This window comes from Populus euphratica, unplaced genomic scaffold (genome assembly GCF_000495115.2).
Source record: "Populus euphratica unplaced genomic scaffold, PopEup_1.0 scaffold120.1, whole genome shotgun sequence".
Taxonomy (NCBI): Eukaryota; Viridiplantae; Streptophyta; class Magnoliopsida; order Malpighiales; family Salicaceae; genus Populus; species Populus euphratica.
This window is the reverse complement of record NW_011499918.1, coordinates 834,123-853,178: the sequence shown is the minus strand read 5'-3', so window position 1 is coordinate 853,178 and position 19,056 is coordinate 834,123. Positions and strand designations below refer to the sequence as shown.

The following is a 19,056-nucleotide window of genomic DNA, read 5'->3' as shown; positions in this document are numbered from 1 at the left end:
CCTGCTGGAAAGGCAAGAGTTCTATTCTTCTCAGCAATTCTATAGTAAAGTTCGCCGAGAGATGCACCAGCCTGGACCCATGCAGTTTTATGCCTTGCATCAACTGCGACTTTTCGAAGATTGATTAGATCAACGATCACAAATGGGAGTGAATACGATACATAAGAAAGGCCCTCATAATCATGGCCACCACTCCGAATTCTAATATGCAAGTTTTGCTTTCGGGAGCAATAAATCGCAGCCTGAACGTGGGATACATTCGTTGGCGTAAAGATTACTGCAGGTTTTGGATCAGAGGTTGTATTGAACCGATGGTTTTGAACCGAGAACTGCAAGACAGAAGAATACGAGGAGCTTCTTACGGTGTAAATGAGCTTAGAAATGGCGGTGGAGTCTTGAAAATGAAAGGAAAGACACTGAAGAAAATCCTCGTGGGGATGGGCTAGGGTTAACCATGAGAAAGATGAGAGAAGAATAAACAATAATGGCAACAAGGAAGAGTTTAGAGAAGCCATCTCCATTGTTTTTTGAGCATGGGGAACCTGCAAGAGATGGACTTTATTTAGGCGAACTGATCAGCTTCTTGTCAACAGCAAGTGGGAGTTATAAACTATTTTGATCAGTAATTGAGGAACCATATAATTTAAGTTTGACCATTATTCATGTTTTGGCTTTTAAATATTGTTCTGTTCCTATCAACACGACGAAGAACCTACCTAATCTAAGTTGAAAAGTATTCAGACATGGAAGTTTAGAGCAATGCTTATCGCAGTCATTATGAGCATATGCAGAGTCATGTGTTCCAAGTTATTGCGCAAGTCAAAGCTTGGTTTCTTCATTTATCATGAAAAATGGTTGAATGTCATAGCATTTGAGAGGAGAAGTAGCGTTGAATTACCATTCGAGATAGAAAAGACAGAGAAAATAGGAATAGAATTAACATATCTTCATATAATTTCTAATTTTAAAAATATAAAAATTCATTTAAAATTATTCAAAATACAATTTATTTTATGTTTATGTCTTCATCTTTTTAATTAAATATATTTTGTATATATTTTATATGTTTTAAACAATAATCGAATGTGATCCTAACATCAGTTATAGCATTAATTTATACGAGATCCGTTATGATTGTGGAAATCTATTTTATAAACGTAAAATAATCTATTTTATAATAATTAATAAAATAATAATTCAGTGATGACTGCAATCTCCTTGCTTGATCTTGCCGCTAAGAGTCCAAATAAAAATTTTATTTTTTTATTTGGCATGTTCTAGAAAGGTTTTTAAGGAGCTTGACCACAATCAAATGTTAATTATAATTAAGTTCTTGTAGTTTAATAAAATAAATCAATTAATTTCTATAATATAAAAAATGATTAAATGGTCCTTTAATTAGGGTTGACCATAATAGAATTTTGTACTAAAAAATTCGTTCATCCTATCTAATTCTTTTTTTCTTTTTTCTTTTTTAAAAATAAAAAAAAAATCAAAACAAGTTGAGAACGAGCATGAGATGGAAAAATGGTTAAATTTTAAATGAATTTAAAAACATAGAGATTAAATATATAGTTTCTAAAACTACAAGGACTAGCTATTTATTTTAAATAAACTACAAGTACTAAGTAATAAACAGGGAGTCATCCTGAGCACATGCATGGTGCCATGCTTGGTTTATTCATTTTATCATGAAAAATGGTTGAATATCATATCATTTGAAAGGAGGAGAAATATTAGGTAGTGTTAAATTACTATTTTGAGATAAAAATAGATAGAGATGATAAAAATAGAATAGATATTTTTTATATATATTTCATGTTTTAAAAATATAAAAAAAATTAAAACTATTCAAGGTACAATTTATTTTATATTTATGTCTTTTTAACCATGTATATTTTTATTTATTTTGTATATATTTTTATGCCATTTGTTAAACCAAAAATATTGAAAACATTAGAATTGATGGATTAATTTCTCCCAGTATCATTTTCAAAGGTGTTCTACAATTTAATTTTTTTTATATATAAAATAGACCAATTTATTGAAATAGCTATTTATATAATTATTTTATGGCATGTTTTACAAACACAAGGACAGCTTTGAGGGGGTTTTAATTATTGGAAAGTATCTTGACTTTACACACAAGAATCAAACAAAAAATAATGGAGATAAATCTTAGGATTTGTTAGAGAAGTTCAAGGAATTAATTGATTTATCTTATTATAAATATAATTGATTTCTTTCTCTCTTTTAATATATAATATCCATTAGAAAATTTGACTACTGAATTTCATTTCCCTTTCCAAATTATTCGAATCTGAGGTTTTATTTTTTTAGCCAACAAATTTATTCCCACCTAATGCATCGATATTTCTTAAATAGTAAAGAATTAAAAATAAATCCATATCTACCCTTCAAAATTCACTATACATGTTAGTCCTTGAAAAAACAACACTCAAATCTCCAGTCACACTGTTTCTGCCTCAACATTCTCCAACCCCAAGCAATCCAAATGGCTTCCCAGATCTTGGTGATTGTTAGTTTGCTAGCCATCTCCTGTTCCCTGGCCGCTGCCGGCATTGAGCCTGGTCCATTGCAAGATTTCTGTGTTGCAGATCCTGCTAGCTCAGGTGGGGTTCTAATTGACTTACTCAAAATCACACTGCAATTAATTAGCTTTAATCATATTCAACAAATTAATTATGCTTTCATTTTAGTTTAAGTTATTTCAATCTATTTTGCATTCGAGTCACGTTCATAAATTTTGGTCCAAGATATACAAGGGTGGCGTAATTTCAAACTTTGAGAGCAGTATTTTAAAAATTTTATTAAGTTTTTCTGATTTTATTATTATTACATCATGTTAGAAACCAAATTCTTTACTGTAATTAAATTTAATTATAGTGTTTGATTTAAATTAAGTTTATATATTTAAAATATATAAAATTCAATTTATTTGGAATTTAGTTCTTAATACTCAAGAAAAAAATTCCAAACATGAGATTTTATTTTTAAAAAAAATTAATCCAATTCAATTTAAATTACTGCAAACAGACTGATGTAAAGAATGTGTTAAAATTGTCTAAAAAAAATTTTAAAAAAAATGATTCGAGAATATTTCTTCATCGTTAAATAAAAAAAATACAATTACATGTTATCCGGATTGGACAAACTAATTATCACATTGAGTTTTTTTCCGTATATTATCAAGTAGGGATTTTGTAGGAAGCCATGGGATAGTAATTCTCATGAATGTTCATTTTGGTGTCTGGTGAGTACTCCCACTAACATATTCTTTTGTGATTGTGGCCTAGCTTGCCGGGATCCGAAGCTGGTAAAGCCTGACAATTTTTTCTCTGGAGGCTTCAATGTTCCTGGCAACACATCAAACCCCTCTGGCTCCTCTGTTACCTCAGCTTCTGTCGCCCAAATACCGGGCCTAAACACCCTTGGGCTCACACTCATTCGCTTTGACTTCGCACATGGTGGTCTCGTCACTCTTCACATTCACCCTCGGGCGAGTGAGATTCTTACCGTCTTGGAAGGCAGCCTCCTTGTTGGGTTTGTGTCCTCTTCACCGGAAAACAGGCTCTTTTCCAAGGTCCTTGAGCAGGGAGATGTCTTTGTTTTTCCCATAGGGCTTGCTCATTTCTTGAGCAATGTAGGCAACGGAACTGCTGCTGCTATTGCTTCTTTGAACAGCCAGAACCCTGGTTTTATTGCTATTCCTAGCAATATATTTGGAACCAGTCCACCCATTGGTGATGATGTTCTAGCCAAGGCTTATAATGTCGACAAGTCCATTGTTGAGAAACTTAAAGCACAGTTCCACAGTTAAATTCTGAATTTTCCTTGTTCATGCATGGTTAGTGTTACTTTCACAAGTTTGTAATAAAAGAGTTGCCAGAAAATAAAATTATTCCATATATTAATAAGCATGGAACAACTCACTGGCATTTCCTTGTTCTTATTATTCTTGGTGCATGTTGTAATCTACCAGCCTTGTCTTGGATAATTATTCCATATTTTAATAAGCAAGGAACAACTCATTCCACAGTGCAAAAACCATAATTATTCAACTCATTGGACTCTTTCAACAAAAGACACGGGCTTTGGACGGCAGCAAGTTTCCTTCGAAGACTAAATTCTTGGACTGTCGATCCATCGCCATGTATAGGAAGAGTTCCTGCATACATATAGGGTACGGCCAGTGGTAAGAATTCAGGATGAGAAAGTTTGTTTCTTTTATAATTTCAAGTTCCAGTCTTATAATTTTTAATATAATAATTATTAAAAATTTATATAATCATTAATTTTAAAGTTCATAAAATTAATTAAAATATGTGCACTCACATTATAATTAAAAAAAAAAAAAGAGTTCCTGCGTACATACTACATCAATGATCAATGCTGTACGTAGTTTACCAGTCTCTCTGTATTACCCCAAAGAATTGATATGGCTAGCCACAAAATTGTTGGCTACTGCAAGTTTTCTAGGCATCATTTGTGCCCTGGCCACTGCCTTCGATCCTAGCCCGTTGCAAGATTTTTATGTTGGAGATCCTACTGGCTCTGGTTGGCATCTGGCTGTCCATAAACCCTCTATTTTTTGTTTCCTTTTCATTATCTTATCTAGTCGGTTATGGTCTCCACGACTTTTTTTTTTTTAAAAAAAAAAGGAACGAAAGTTTGGTGTTCTTTTAATATATATAAATTGTTCAGTTGTTTTGTTGTTCTAATTTTTAATTTTAATTAATTTGATCACATATGATCGAAGTTGATACTTGTTAGATTTCAAAATTAAAAGCACTCATTGCAAGGTTTCAAAGATACAAACATTCAAATAGAAAAACTAAAGATATACACGCAAATAGGAAACAAAATTACAATTCCCACCTTGCAACACTAATGGCATTTATAATGCCAAACCATGCCTATCACACAAATTAATCCAAGGAAAAATGCTACAAGTTGAAGTGATAGATGACCAAACACTCGTCTACTAAATACAAGACACCCATCATTCAAATTTAAAAGCAAAAGGAGTCACGAAATCCCATCTTTAATACAAGGAACCACAACCCATACATCAGCAAGTCAATCTAGCTTGACCCCCAAATGAGAAACAAATCACTCACTTAAATAGAGCCAGGGAAATACATACTTCAGACATAGTGAAAAGAATTTCAAGCTATCTTAAGCATCATGTTCCTCTTCCTCTTCCTCCTCATACTCCTCTTCATCGATAGTTGCATCCTGGTATTGTTGATACTCAGCAACCAGATCATTCATGTTACTCTCAGCCTCGGTGAATTCCATCTCGTCCATTCCCTCGCCAGTGTACCAGTGCAAGAAAGCCTTGCGCCTGAACATAGCTGTGAATTGTTCACTGACACGCCTGAACATCTCCTGGATTGAGGTTGAATTCCCTATGAAAGTGGATGCCATCTTCAGACCCTTCGGTGGGATGTCACAGACACTGGACTTGACATTGTTGGGAATCCACTCAACAAAGTATGAAGAGTTCTTGTTCTGGACATTTATCATTTGTTCATCGACCTCTTTAGTGCTCATCTTACCACGAAACATGGCTGAAGCAGTTAGATAACGGCCATGACGTGGATCAGCAGCACACATCATGTTCTTGGCATCCCACATTTGCTGGGTTAGTTCAGGCACAGTCAGAGCACGGTATTGCTGTGATCCTCTTGATGTCAAGGGTGCAAATCCAACCATGAAGAAATGAAGACGAGGGAATGGGATTAGGTTAACTGCGAGCTTTCGCAGGTCGGAGTTCAGCTGTCCTGGGAAGCGAAGGCAGCATGTGACACCGCTCATGGTGGCAGAAATGAGATGGTTAAGATCCCCAACTGGGATATGGCAAAACAAAACATAAGGTACCAGAGTCAGATCATGTTGCTTCAAAACCTCACATGGAACATGCATGCATGAGTTTGGGCATGTTCATGTAGACATCATGCATCTGTTCGTACGTATTACATGTGTATTATCTGTGATCAAATTGAGCTCAAGATAATGCATATTCTGGAAGAGAGGGAAAAAGACTAAGTGAACAGCAAACAGCAAACTGCACAATAGAAGTTGTTGTTGTCATCTTTATTTGTGGGGCATAGGGGGTGGTGGTTGTCTAGGTTAGAGGCAAGGAGAGACAGCAAAGCATGTGGATATAAATACCAATAAAAAATAAGAAGTCATAAGCAATCAATTCCCTATCAACCACCAATGAGAACGAGAAGTAAGCAACCAACTAAGAACTAAGCATTTTATTATTGTCGCCCATCTCAACATTCATTTTCAATCTTTAGGTAGAAAAAGCCAGATGGTTATTTTAATTAATTCCAGATTTAACATCTTTAAATTATGTCTTTCAGTTCACAGAAAGCACTTTCAATTAACTTACAAGTGGGGGTAGCAAGCTTGAGAGTGCGGAAGCAGATGTCATACAAAGCTTCATTGTCCAAAACCATGCATTCATCAGCGTTTTCTACAAGCTGGTGGACAGAAAGAGTTGCATTGTATGGTTCAACAACAGTGTCAGATACCTTAGGTGAAGGGAAGACAGAAAATGTCAACATCATGCGATCAGGATACTCTTCACGAATTTTAGAAATAAGAAGAGTTCCCATGCCAGAACCGGTGCCTCCACCCAATGAATGGCAGACTTGAAATCCTGTTCCACCAAATATATTAAATGATTCTTGAAAACAGACAGGAAAACTAAAAATGTAGCATCAATGAGAAAGGGCAGTTCTAAATAGAACTGAAATTTAAGAGAAACAACAATAATGGTACACCAATCAAATGACCACAAATTTAAGAGAAAATTGCAAACAAAAACCAAATCATGAAAAAGATAGAAACCAAACTTCCAACCATGAGTATTAACCACACTTGAATCTAAATAGACCTTGTTACACACTTCAAGTCCAGGAAGATCATTTTCTCATTATCTGTTATCAGTTGTGAAAACCAACGACACAAGTTTCCAGCCAAAAAAAATTCAGAACTAGCCTAGCATACGGAGCAGTGAGCAAAACCAGAAAACAGGATTTAGTCCAGCATTACGATGTCATTGAACACCATGAAAGAACAAGTCATGGAGGCACCACCATAAACACACATTTAGCTTCCCAGCGTGCTAAACAAAATAAAAATGAAAAGCCCCTCATTTTCATAATACAAAAAATCAACGGCACCAAGAAAAATCTCAAAAAACCTGAATATAAGACCAGATCCAATCAAACCCACTTGTATTCTTTGTATTCTAACAAACTAACCAAAACCATTAAAAAAAATAGATATATCCAATCAAAACAACCAAAAGCCATTTCTCACAGCATTAAACCCACCCAATGCAATATCAAACAAGCAAAATAAGCAAAACTCATAAGGGTTCAATCAAAACGACACAAATGGCACGAAAAAAGGACATCTTTAAAAAAAAATTACCTTGCAAGCAATCACAATTTTCAGCTTCTTTCCTGACAACATCAAGGACAGAATCAATCAATTCAGCTCCCTCAGTGTAATGCCCTTTAGCCCAGTTATTACCAGCACCGGATTGGCCAAAAACAAAGTTATCAGGCCTAAAAATATGTCCATAAGGACCAGATCTGACTGAATCCATGGTGCCAGGTTCAAGATCCATAAGAACAGCACGTGGCACATATCTTCCACCACTTGCTTCATTGTAATACACATTAATCCTCTCCAATTGAAGATCTGAATCTCCATTGTACCTCCCTGTCTGATCAATCCCATGCTCATCACAGATCACCTCCCAAAACTTGGCCCCAATTTGATTCCCACATTGACCCCCTTGAATGTGAAGGATTTCTCTCATTTTGACACCAAAGTTTGCACCTCTTTGGGGTTCCTGAAATGGTTTTTAAGTGGGATCTGAAGGGGAGAGGGAATTGAGGAGGAAGGAGTGGAGGGGAGCATATAAAGGAGTTTTCTTTGGGTTTTTTGGGGTCTTTGAGGTGATTTTATTGGTTACTTGCATGGGATGGGGTTCAGGATGTGTTTTTTCTAATCATTTTTGGTTGCAAGTGAGTTGTAATGTATGAGTGTTCTGGAAGGAATCACCTGATCAGTTTATGTCTGACATGACAAGTTTGTCCCTTGGGATCATATTGTCTTTAATTTGTATTTTAATTAAGGCTTAAAGACCGTTTGTAACAAATTTTCTATTTCTGATTAATTTAAATCCAATTAATAAATAAATTCTATTTAAATATTAAAAAAATAGAATTCTATTTTTTTAGGTTACTTGCATTGCTGTGGTCTTATTTCTTCAAATATCTATTAAAAAATAGATAAATAATTATTTAAGAAAATAATACTAATTTTTTCTCTTTAGTGTAATAAAACAGAAAAGCTAATATTTGATTTATTTTTATATATTGAATCTCTTAATATTTCAAATGTAAAATTTCATTTAAACTTCTTAATTGAACTTAATTGTTATGGAATTAATCATTGTTAGCTTAGAGAAACTGTTATAGGATTAATTATTGTTATTTTGTGTTGATTATTGATGTAATAATTAGTACAATGGTGTTTTCAAGATGAGATATGAACTTGAAGCAGTAAAGTATTAATTTGGAGAAAAAAAAGAATCGAACTTTGTTTTCTTTGGGAAAGATAAGAATAAGATCCGCTCTACTCTCCAATGTCTCTCACTCGCAAATCCCAGCTGTGGTAACTGTTCATGCTTCCTTAGTTCTCACTTTCTCAAAGTTTTCTGATACTTCGATCTCAGTCAAGAGGGCTAGGAATGCAGGCAGCCCCGCCATTGATGAACGAATCTAAAGCTTGGAAAGTTCACCTCTTCCAAGTTTGCTCAGAGAGTAGAATGAGGGCAACACCAAGAAAGAAGTCATTGGATTTACAGACCGCAGTTGAACAAATTCCGGGCATGATGAGAGCTCGTGCTCAGAAAGTTTGGTAGGCCTTAAAACCAAAACCCTGTTCCCAGAAAAAGACATTCGGACCAAGTCCTAGGTAAAAGATGTTGAACAGGAATAAGTTGAGTAGCATTTGGAGTCCATGAAAATGGACTAGGCCTGTGATGCCATTGTTGCTAAAAGCAAACCCATCTAATAACCATACACTACCGACGGGCAGGCCTGGGTGATGCAACATTAGATGGCTTTTAACGAAGGATCCGAACTCGGTTAAAATTGTATTTTTTATAAATTTAATTTTTTTTATAAAAGATTAATTTTTAAATATTTTTAGATTCTTTTGATTTGCTAATATTAAAATTAATTTTAAAAAATAAAAAATTTATTATTTTAATATATTTTTAAAAACACTTTACCACAACTATTACTGTATTTCCAAATATCCCTGTAGATGGATATCAATTCTATGAGGTTGGAGAGCAAAATAGATGCCTCTACAGGAAGTAGCCATTGACGAGAAAGATGGTGTTGCACCAATAATCTGTGAGTCAGTTAAGGAAACTGTGGCACCATACTAATTTTACTGAAGAGGTTGGTGCTTGTAAGCAATTGAAGAGGGAAGTGGGTGCCGATACAAAAGGTAGTCATTGACAAGAAAATTAGTGTCACACTAATTTGTGACTATGTTGTGGAGTATATGCTTCATACTAATTTTATTGGAGGTCAACATTATGTCTTTAGCCACGTGATAGGAAATTCAAGGGTGCACAAGAGTATTATTGTAAAATTATATTTATTAAATATAATTTTATAAAATAAGCTAATACATACATAACATGAGTTAGCATGTGAAGGCCTCCTATATAATTTAGAAGATAACATGTGTGTCAAGATTTATGATAGTTTTGCATTGACGTCCATTTCTTTCCCTTGGATGATGTTTGAAAAGTTTCGGTATCCCAAGGTAGAGAAGATAACATGTGTGTCAAGATTCATGATGGTTTTGCATTGACGTCCATTTCTTTCCCTCTTAATTTCTTTTTTTCTTGTCTAAATTTTCACATCAACTCCTTAAAAATTCAAAAAAAAACACTTTAATTCATTGGTTCTTCAGATATTATTCATTGTTTTTTTTATTATGATATTTTTATCTTGAATGATTTATAAAATTTTATCCCTATTATTTTGATTTTGATTTTTTTATCTGGAATCATCTTTTTGAATTGATTTTGTTTTATGAATGATTTATAAAATTTTATCCCTATTATTTTGATTTTGATTTTTTTATCTGAAATCATCTTTTTGAATTGATTTTGTTTTACTATTTCATTTTTATTTGCTTTTTCCTGTCAAATTTAATTCTTTTTTTTTGTGAATTTTCTAGTCATGACAAGTTTCATTTTAAATCATAAATGATTTTATTTTATGATTTCACCCTCCTTTGATTTATTATTAATATTTTTTTTAATGATTTTACCTTTAAAATTACTTTCTTTGATTTATTATTAATATTTTTATTAATATTTTTTTAATGATTTTACCTTTAAAATTAAAATGTTTCACAATTAAGCTTTTTTATTGAAAATAAGTTCATAATTCAATAAGTTGCAAGTTTTTAATATTATACCAGATTTAAAAGGTCTGAGTTTTCTTAGTTCCTTTTCTTTTTTTTTTCAATTTGATGTTTTTATCTCTTTTTTGTTTTAAAGTTTTTTTATGGTTTTTTTATTAAGTTATTTAATAATCCAAATAAGCTCATATATGGTTCTGTTAATGTACTTTTTTGTTAATTTTGTTTTTGTTGTTTTTTTATATTATTTAAATTATCATTTAAACCATTTACTTAAGGCTTGGGTTTTTTAAATCTAGCAGCTATTTTACGTTAAATGTTTTTTTTCTCAGCCCATAGCTTGCACAGACAACATATTTAATAATTTTTTATAATAAAAAGATCAATCACTTATTTTTTATAGACTAAATTCTTGTCAATTTGTTGAAAAACAAATCAAATATCCCTTCCTTCCTAAACCTTGTGAAATGCCAAATATCAATTTTTCATTTTTCATTCGTGTATAAATTTTAAACTTGAGACATGTAATATATTGACTTGAATAACTTAAAATATATGAACATGATTCAAGCCAGTCAGGTTTCCAATTAAACCACACATGTATTATTTGAAAACTTAATTTGGATTGATGAATTAACTTGTGATTCAAGTAATTCAGAGTTTAGATAGGATTGAGTTTTAATAAAAATATAGAAAGAATTAATTCAATGTGATCCGGTAAAAAATCAAAGATGACTTTAAATTTAATTAAAATTTATTGATTTTTTTTTAATTTTTTATTAAATAATATTATTTTAAGTTTTTTATAAAATAAAAAATTAAATTACCTTGAATTAATTGACATCAATCTACTTAACTCATAACATAACTTATTTGGAATAAATTTTTAAATCAGAGTTAAAAACTATAGAATCAAGATCACTATTTAAAAACTGATCCAGCTCAAAAAATTGAGGCTTGAACTAGGGTTTAAGTTAGGTCATATTTCAACAAAAATAAATAAATTAATTCAACTTAAATCAATTTATCTATCCAACAAAAATAAATTAATTAATTAATTCAACTTAAATCAATTTATCTACTCATGATGTATGTTGGTTCAATCTTTGAACCAGGATTAAAAACTACATTTACAAGACATTAATCTATTAAAACTCAAATTACACAACCAAGTTTTTAATAACCCGATGAAGTTCCACTAATTAACACTAAATGCTTTTTGTTTTTTTAAATAATGTCATTTTAATTGAAAACAATTCTAATTAACCTGACAACCCACAAATTAACTGAATAATTCATCAACCTAGATTTTTTTTTTAAAAAAAAAGGTGACAAGACAACAATATTTAATGATTAATGGTTACAGTAAAATGTACGATACTGAACAGCTGGAACCGAGTCCAAAGACCACGCCTTGCGGAAAGCGAACACAAAAAGGACCAAAACGCAGTCAAACATCATCAACACCACGTTGACAGTCACTTTAACTTGTGTTTCACCCTTTGTCTTCTCAATAATCCTGTCACAGAAACCCCCACTTGGCTCCGAACTACTTTCATGACTGACTGGGCCCTACCCCCCCCTCTCTCTCCTCTGAGCTGTCCACATTCCCCATTATCCAGCCATGCCCCTTTCCACTTTTGTCCCCAAATTCTCCTTTCTCCTTTCTTCTTGATCTTGATTTTCCACCGTCTGATTCTAATCAAATGCCATCTGGGTCCCATTAAGGAAATACCCACGCGTTCTTCCATAAATTAGGCGGCTTGTTTAGATTATCGACAAAAAAAATTGCTTGCCTCTGTCCACCTTGTTTTATTATCCAGCTTGGCGCGTTTTTTATTTATTTTAAATATCAATATATTAAAATAATTAAGAAAATATTAATTTAATATTGTTTTAAATAAACAGAATTTCAAAAAGCCCTTAAAAAGATAAATCCACTCCCGCCGTTTAGGAACTTAATTAAATGCTTAATGGCCCTATGGGAAGAATGCTTAATTCTTTCTCAAATGGAATCCAATCATGGCCTTATGGGAAGAATGGTTTGTTTTCTTTCCTTTTTCCTTTTCCTTTTTCTTAAAAAATACCTTTTCATGAATGGATCACCATGGGACACATGATATTTATGCTCAAATATCATGATTTAATGCTTTAAATATAAAGCTTGATTTAGGTAAACTAAATGTAATTAAAATTGTTTCAAATTACCTTTCAATGATTTTATTTTATTTTTTATAACTAGAAATATTTGAATAAATTTACGTACATCACAATTAATTCTTAAATTTATTGAGTACCTTATAAATTCAATAAAATAATAAATATACATACAAATATTTAAAGGAAAAGACATAAAATAACAAAAATCAACCGTTAACAACTCAAACAATTTTCCTACTAAATAGAGACGCTGTAAAACAGGTAAAAATCCAGCCTTTGACAGCAAGAGTAGCCAAAATCAGCAAAGCAACCACCACCAATTCCCTTGCCAAGCTGTAGTATTCCACATATTTCACCACTTTATTAGGTAAATACAAGCCCTTTTAGACCCCTAAACCTTTTTTTTTTTAAAAAAAAAAACCCTGCAGAGATTAAGACTCCATTTTAACTGTTGTCTTATTATATTTTTAAAGTTTTTTTAGTTTAAATTAATATTTTTATATTGTTTTAATATACTATTATTAAAAATTATATTTAATAAATAAAAATATTATTTTAATATATTTCTTAATAAATAATATTTAAAAATAATATTGACCACGTTCCTAGTATCTTAAAAAATAAATATCATAAATTATTAAAAGTTAAACAATCTCATCAGCAGCCCACACGCGTTTCCACGGTAATTTCTTCCCATTGCCACACCCCCCGCGGTGTCTCCCTTATTATCAGCACAATAAAACACGAAAACAAGACATTTTTTTGGGACATTTATATAGGATGCTTGTAAGAGAACAAGATCACACATATTCTCTTCAAATTCTATATTTTTAGGGAAAATTCTCATCCGGGCATCCTTCAAAATCCAATCTTTTCTGACGCGAACATGCCTTTTCCGTGGAAGAAGGACAAAGTTTCAAGATTTTCACGTATTGTGGCAGATCTTCAGTCGCCAAAAAGAGGGAATTCTCTTGTTGTTGAGACTGGTTTCCCTACTTCTCTTGTTGATCTCTTTGTCAAGAACCGTGAAAGGTTAAAGAAACCAACTGGCAAGACGAAGAAGAAGAGACAACAGCAGTTGCAAGAGGTGGAGGAGGAACTTGTAATCTCTGATCCTATTTTTGTATCAAGTTCTATAGAGCTGGTGGATTCACCAGGCCCTATTCAGAATTTGGAAAATATGGGGAGTTTTGATGTATGTGATTTGGTGAGTCGGTTATTGCCTGTTGTTGAAGATGATGAAGATGTTGAAGTTGTTGATGATGTTAAGGTTGCTGATAAGAAATGTTGGAATGAGAAAGAGAAACGTTTGTTGTTTGTGGTTTTGAAGATGTTTTTGGTGGTGGTTTTGGGTTTGAGTACTAAAAAGCTTGCTGTTGGGATAACAATGTCTGCTTTTGTGCTTATTTTTCTTGAATATGTTGGAAAGCATGTGTTATGTTTCTTGAAACCATGTCTGAATGTAGATATAGTCTTAGAACTATTTGTCGAAAGGGTTTCTTCAGCATTTCTGATGTTGAAAGGAGTAAGGAAATGTGATGATTCAAGAAAAGAATTGATCATTCAAGAGATAGAACAAGAAGAAGATGTTGGTGGGATTGATTCTTGTGATTTAATTGAGACTCTTGAAATGAAGTCTTCAATTGAGGAAACTCAAGCTGTGGAATTTAATTTTGATAGGATTGTGCCAGTTGAAGCAAATAGGGGAGCTGAATCAAGAATGGATTTGCTCGTCTGTGACTGGAGAATGATGGAGGTAGAGGAAGATAAAAGTGGAGTTTTGGTATGCGAAAAAGAGCGAAGCCGAAAATCAAAAATCAGAAGAAAGATCATAAAGAAATTGGTGCCAAAGAAGTTGCGGGCTATAAAGAAGGCGAAAAGGAACAAGGGACAGGAACTAGATGTCGGTAGTGAATCATCTAGTTGTTGGGGAGACGATGAGATGGGGATAATTGAAATGCCAGAAGATGGTGACAAACAAGGTTTTGAAAACAAAGGCAAAGCCTTGCTATCAAAGTTGCTAGAAGAGGAAGAGGAAGAGGAAGAAGAAGAGGGAATAGAAGAGAGGAGAAAAGGAAAAGAACCTGATCAAGGAAGTTCTAGCACTAGCACTGGATGGCAGGCTGAAACGGAAGTAGTAGTAGTTGATAAAAAGGGCAGTTCAGATTATCTGATTCTATTTTTTGTTGCTCTTGCTGGTCTTGTAGGAGGTCGAAGTCTATCCCTTGTGCTTACACTTGCATCGTGTTTGCTGATAAAATTGATTGGAAGATTTAGATGTGTAAACGAGCCGGTGAATAGGTCCCGAGCTTCAATCTCAAGCTAGGATCTTGGGTGGTTTTTGCTTCCAGGGAAAGTGTTCTTCACGTCTCAAAGTGTATTACTAAAGTCTGATGAGCAATTCCAATCTTTTTTTGCTGGGATTCCAACCTGAGGTGTTGTAACTGTAAATTTACAGACACAGAATCAAGATTCATAAATACTTTCATTTCCTAAATTGTGGAAATTTGTTGTATACTTGTCTTGGTTTCATTTCAGTTTGAGAAGCAGCATCAAGCCTGCAATTTATTTATGTCAACTGCTAGACCAGCAGAAATGTTCAGCTCAATTGCATGAAGCATATCTGTACCGCATAAGAACTGTAAAATGCATGTATCAGCCAAATTTAGTCTTCTTTACCTTAGACTTACTTATTCCTCTAATTTATTCGCAACTGTAGCGCGTCTGCTTATTGTCACAAGAGACAACACAGTGTAGATAAGAAGGATAGGAGATGGTGAAGAAAAGATGCGGAACAAGAGACGTTGACGGTTGACTGTTTTACTACGGTATTAAGAAAATTGTCAACAGGATTTAATAAATTATTTTTATTTTAATTTATATTAAAGGTTAAAATTAATAATAGTATAATAATTATAGTTATAAAACTGGATTGGTTTGGTGGATTGAACTAAGATTTGATTAATCTAGATTGGCCAAATTTAAAATAAAATAAAATAACCTATTAAATATGTAGAAAATTTAGATTGATCTGTAATCAGACTAAAAATCACATCAACTTTATTTTTTAAAAGGGAAATTTCGGTCAAAAGGTGGATAAACATGTTGGATCACCTTTATCGCATAAAATTACCCCGATGAGCAAGAAATTGTCTGCAGTAGCCTTTACCGTGCAGGTTACCTGAACCAAGTGTTGTTGATTGCTGTGCCTTAGTGTTCCATTGATAGGAAAGGTTAGGGCTTGCAAGTAATTAGCGAAAAAAGTTGATGCCCATTAGAAAAACAAGTCCATGCAAGGACACCACTGACCACACTGATAATTCGTCCATTCATAAGCTTGGGATATTTCTTGGAGGTAAAAACACTATGTAATAATTATAGTTATAAAACTAGATTGGTTGGGTGGATTGAAGTAAGATTTGGTTAATCTAGATTGGCCAAATTTTTTTTTTTTTAAAAAAACAACCTATTAAAAATTTGGAAAATTTACATTGATCTGTAATCAGACTAAAAATCACATCAACTTTATTTTTTAAAAGGGAAATTTTGGTCAAAAGGTGGATAAACATGTTGGATCACCTTTGTCGCATAAAATTACCCCGACGAGCAAGAAATTGTTTGCAGTGGCCTTTACCGTGCAGGTTACCTGAACCAAGTGTTGTTGATTGCTGTGTCTTAGTGTTTTATTTTTTTTTATTTTTTTTAGATTAACATGGATATCTGAAACAGTTTATGCGCATCACGATTAATTCCATAAACTCTAAAGTTAATGATTATGTAAGCCTTCAATCGCCATATATGAGCAATCAAGCCCATGAGTTCTGAAATTAATGATCATGTAAGCCTCCAGTTGCCATCATATAAATAATCAAGAATTCAAATCTCAGATCACAAAGAAAACAAACTCTTTAATTTCAAGTCGTTACTACTTAATCATCCCTTAGAAAATTGTATTAATGTTCCATTGATAGGAAAGGTTAGGGCTTGCAAGTAATTAGCGAAAAAAGTTAATGCCCATTACAAAAACAAGTCCATGAAAGGACACCACTGACCACACTGGTAATTCGTCCATTCATAAGCGTGGGATATTTCTTGGAGGTAAAAACACTACGTTGTTTTGTGTGTCAATCAATGTTCCTTGAAATTTGTACGGGATTGGGATTCCTTCTAGGATAGTTGAGATGAGCAGAAGCAAAAACATTTGTGACAATTTTTTCTGGAATTAAAGCTACTGTACAATGATCGCTTACAATTCAGTAAGGTCCTGACCTGGACGAGTAGGATCTGCGACACAGAGATCATGCAGTGGACTGAGCTCAAAGGCAATGGCCAAGGTACAAGCAATGGCTACTAAACTCACAACAAATAACATGTGTTTAGTCATTTTGATTCTTCGAGGTATTATTAGCAGCAGCTTGATAAGCTTTTGTTCAAGTGATTTGAAGTTGTGAAATCGTCGCTACATCAACTCTTACATATATGCATATGATGAAGAGCTGCTCGGAAATTAAAGAATTAGACTTTGAACGAGTTAGCTGACGTCCAATGTCAGCACTGGAATTGAGAGAGTCTGGCATCTTCAATTCAAGCCGAATATAGCTATAGAAGTACATCCCTTTATTCCAAATGGCTTCCTCTGTCTACGATACCTTGCATCCCTCTCACTATTCGCCTTCCTGTTCTTCCCAGCTTCTGAAAAGTCCTCAGGTACTTGGAATTAAGCTTAAGAATACAAGATATGCTCAACATAATTTGAGTTCGGTTTCATACGATCGAACTTGTCATATGTTGTTGCTATTGATTTCATTAGTGCCACATTTGCAAATCTTCTTAATCATTTAGTTCACGCAGAGGATGTCTTCTTCCATCTCAGAACTAAAACTAACCTTGCACTAAATAACTTCGAATAATTCTAGAGAAACGCATGGAACGATATGTTTCGGGCCTGCCGAGATTGATTAAGATCAATTTTTAACAAATGCATGAAAACTGCTAGAGTGTGTCAAAATTAAACTTGCTCTGTTGCTGCAATGGAATTTTCAGTCAAGTCATTTGGAGCGAGGAGTGCAAAACTGCTAAAGTAGCCAGATTTATTCTTTCTATGGTAGTTCTGCTGAAACATACTGCATTCTCTAATGCAGTGGCCTAGTATTTAGAGTAAGTGGAATTAACTCAATCGAAGTCAGGAATCATGTGGTGTATGTCAAGTTCTATCGAAGAAATATTCTGGCAATTGAGCACTTTGGCCACGACAACATGCAGAAGAAAGATTAGTGCAATGCTTTTTGTCACCATTTGGACTAACTGGACCTTCAGGAATGAAATTGCTTTCAATCATCAGATGTTTTCTCATTTATATTATGTAAGCTTATTATATGGCTGGAAGAATTTGGTGGGCAATTACAGTCATAAAGCAGCAGTATCTGATCAAACAATAAATTATTGCGAACTTTATGGAAGTCTTAGGAACATTTTGGAAGTAAATGATACAAATCGTCATACATTAGAATAGATGAGGACTAGATAAATGTAAGAAATCACCAAAAAAAAAAATATTGATAAGAAAGGAGAAATTCTTCATTTCAGGATCTCGACCGTCTAGAATTGAGCTTGAAGTTTTTCAATGACTGACTTGTCCACCTGCAAAGCCTTGGCTAGAATGTCTCCAGGAATACTTGGAGTGGATCCAAACAGAGTATTTGGAATGAGAACAACACCAGCGTTTTGGCTGCTTAAGGCAGAGATTGAGAAAGCACTTCCATAGCCAACATTTCTCTGGAAATGTACAAGTCCAATAGGAAACACAAACACATCACCCTTCTCAAGGACCTTAGTAATGAGCCTGTTTTCAGGGTTAGAAGTCACAAAGCCAACGAGGAGTTTGCCTTCTAAGACTGTTAGAATTTCAGTGGCTCGAGGGTGCGTGTGAGGAGGGATCAGACCCCATGGTGCATAGTCGATACGGGCCATTGAGATTCCAAGGGTGTTGAGTCCAGGTAATTGGCCTACAAAGACTGGTGAAACTGCAGAGCCAAGGGAATTTGATGTATTCCCAGGAATATGGAGTCCACTAAAGGAAAAGTGGTTGGCTTGCACCATCTTCGGGTCCAAGCAAGCTAGGCCATTAACTTTTGCTGCCATATGAAAAAAATATTTGTAAGAAACAAGAGCCAAACATCTGACATGTACTGATTAATGGTCTGGAAAGAGCAGAAGCTAAAACATGCATCGTTTTTTTTTGCAATTAAAGCTACTTTATAAATTAGTCAGATCCTGACCTGAGCTAGTAGGATCTGCAACGCAGAAATCTTGCAATGGACTAGGCTCAAAGGCAGTAACCATGGCACAAGCAATGACTAGTAAACTTGCAACAACCAAAAGGTGACTAGCCAT

The 19,056-nt window shown here is 33.7% G+C and overlaps 5 protein-coding genes across 6 annotated transcripts in view; 2 read left to right on the top strand and 3 right to left on the bottom strand.

Moving 5' to 3' along the window:
* The window catches only part of LOC105134862 (cannabidiolic acid synthase-like 2), a 1,849-nt gene extending 1,220 nt beyond the window's left edge, over positions 1–629 (bottom strand). Inside the window, exon 1 of one of the 2 annotated variants that reach the window (XM_011039426.1) lies at positions 1–629. In XM_011039426.1, coding sequence (XP_011037728.1) covers positions 1–521 — 521 coding nt within the window. In that variant the 5' untranslated portion in view covers positions 522–629. The other variant, XM_011039427.1, reaches the window with a different exon arrangement.
* Positions 630–2,481: 1,852 nt separating this feature from the next.
* On the top strand, positions 2,482–3,917 carry LOC105134861 (putative germin-like protein 2-2). Its single transcript, XM_011039425.1, has 2 exons — positions 2,482–2,633; positions 3,318–3,917. Exons 1-2 carry the CDS (start codon positions 2,516–2,518, stop codon positions 3,839–3,841), a joined length of 642 nt encoding a protein of 213 aa, XP_011037727.1. The 5' UTR covers positions 2,482–2,515; the 3' UTR covers positions 3,842–3,917.
* A 924-nt stretch (positions 3,918–4,841) lies between these two features.
* Positions 4,842–8,121, bottom strand: LOC105134860 (tubulin beta chain). The gene is made up of 3 exons (XM_011039424.1): positions 7,474–8,121; positions 6,425–6,694; positions 4,842–5,873 (listed from the first exon to the last, which is right to left on the bottom strand). The coding sequence occupies exons 1-3, from the start codon at positions 7,865–7,867 to the stop codon at positions 5,200–5,202; spliced, it is 1,338 nt and encodes a 445-aa protein (XP_011037726.1). The 5' UTR covers positions 7,868–8,121; the 3' UTR covers positions 4,842–5,199.
* A 5,257-nt stretch (positions 8,122–13,378) lies between these two features.
* LOC105134859 (uncharacterized) lies at positions 13,379–15,235 on the top strand. Its single transcript, XM_011039422.1, has one exon. It carries the CDS (start codon positions 13,550–13,552, stop codon positions 14,987–14,989), a length of 1,440 nt encoding a protein of 479 aa, XP_011037724.1. The 5' UTR covers positions 13,379–13,549; the 3' UTR covers positions 14,990–15,235.
* A 3,026-nt stretch (positions 15,236–18,261) lies between these two features.
* Positions 18,262–19,056, bottom strand: LOC105134858 (putative germin-like protein 2-3). Its single transcript, XM_011039421.1, has 2 exons — positions 18,942–19,056; positions 18,262–18,797 (listed from the first exon to the last, which is right to left on the bottom strand). Exons 1-2 carry the CDS (start codon positions 19,054–19,056, stop codon positions 18,262–18,264), a joined length of 651 nt encoding a protein of 216 aa, XP_011037723.1.

Excerpts from the sequence above, each read along its gene's own strand:
- LOC105134858 (XM_011039421.1), bottom strand. The coding sequence starts at position 19,056 with ATGGCTAGTCACCTTTTGGTTGTTGCAAGTTTACTAGTCATTGCTTGT. Across the intron at positions 18,798-18,941 it reads TGCAGATCCTACTAGCTCAG|CAAAAGTTAATGGCCTAGCT; the intron begins GTCAGGATCTGA and ends TTCATATGGCAG.
- LOC105134860 (XM_011039424.1), bottom strand. The coding sequence starts at position 7,867 with ATGAGAGAAATCCTTCACATTCAAGGGGGTCAATGTGGGAATCAAATT. Across the intron at positions 6,695-7,473 it reads AAATTGTGATTGCTTGCAAG|GATTTCAAGTCTGCCATTCA; the intron begins GTAATTTTTTTT and ends TTGGTGGAACAG. Across the intron at positions 5,874-6,424 it reads CAAGCTTGCTACCCCCACTT|TTGGGGATCTTAACCATCTC; the intron begins GTAAGTTAATTG and ends GCCATATCCCAG.
- LOC105134859 (XM_011039422.1), top strand. The coding sequence starts at position 13,550 with ATGCCTTTTCCGTGGAAGAAGGACAAAGTTTCAAGATTTTCACGTATT.
- LOC105134861 (XM_011039425.1), top strand. The coding sequence starts at position 2,516 with ATGGCTTCCCAGATCTTGGTGATTGTTAGTTTGCTAGCCATCTCCTGT. Across the intron at positions 2,634-3,317 it reads TGCAGATCCTGCTAGCTCAG|CTTGCCGGGATCCGAAGCTG; the intron begins GTGGGGTTCTAA and ends ATTGTGGCCTAG.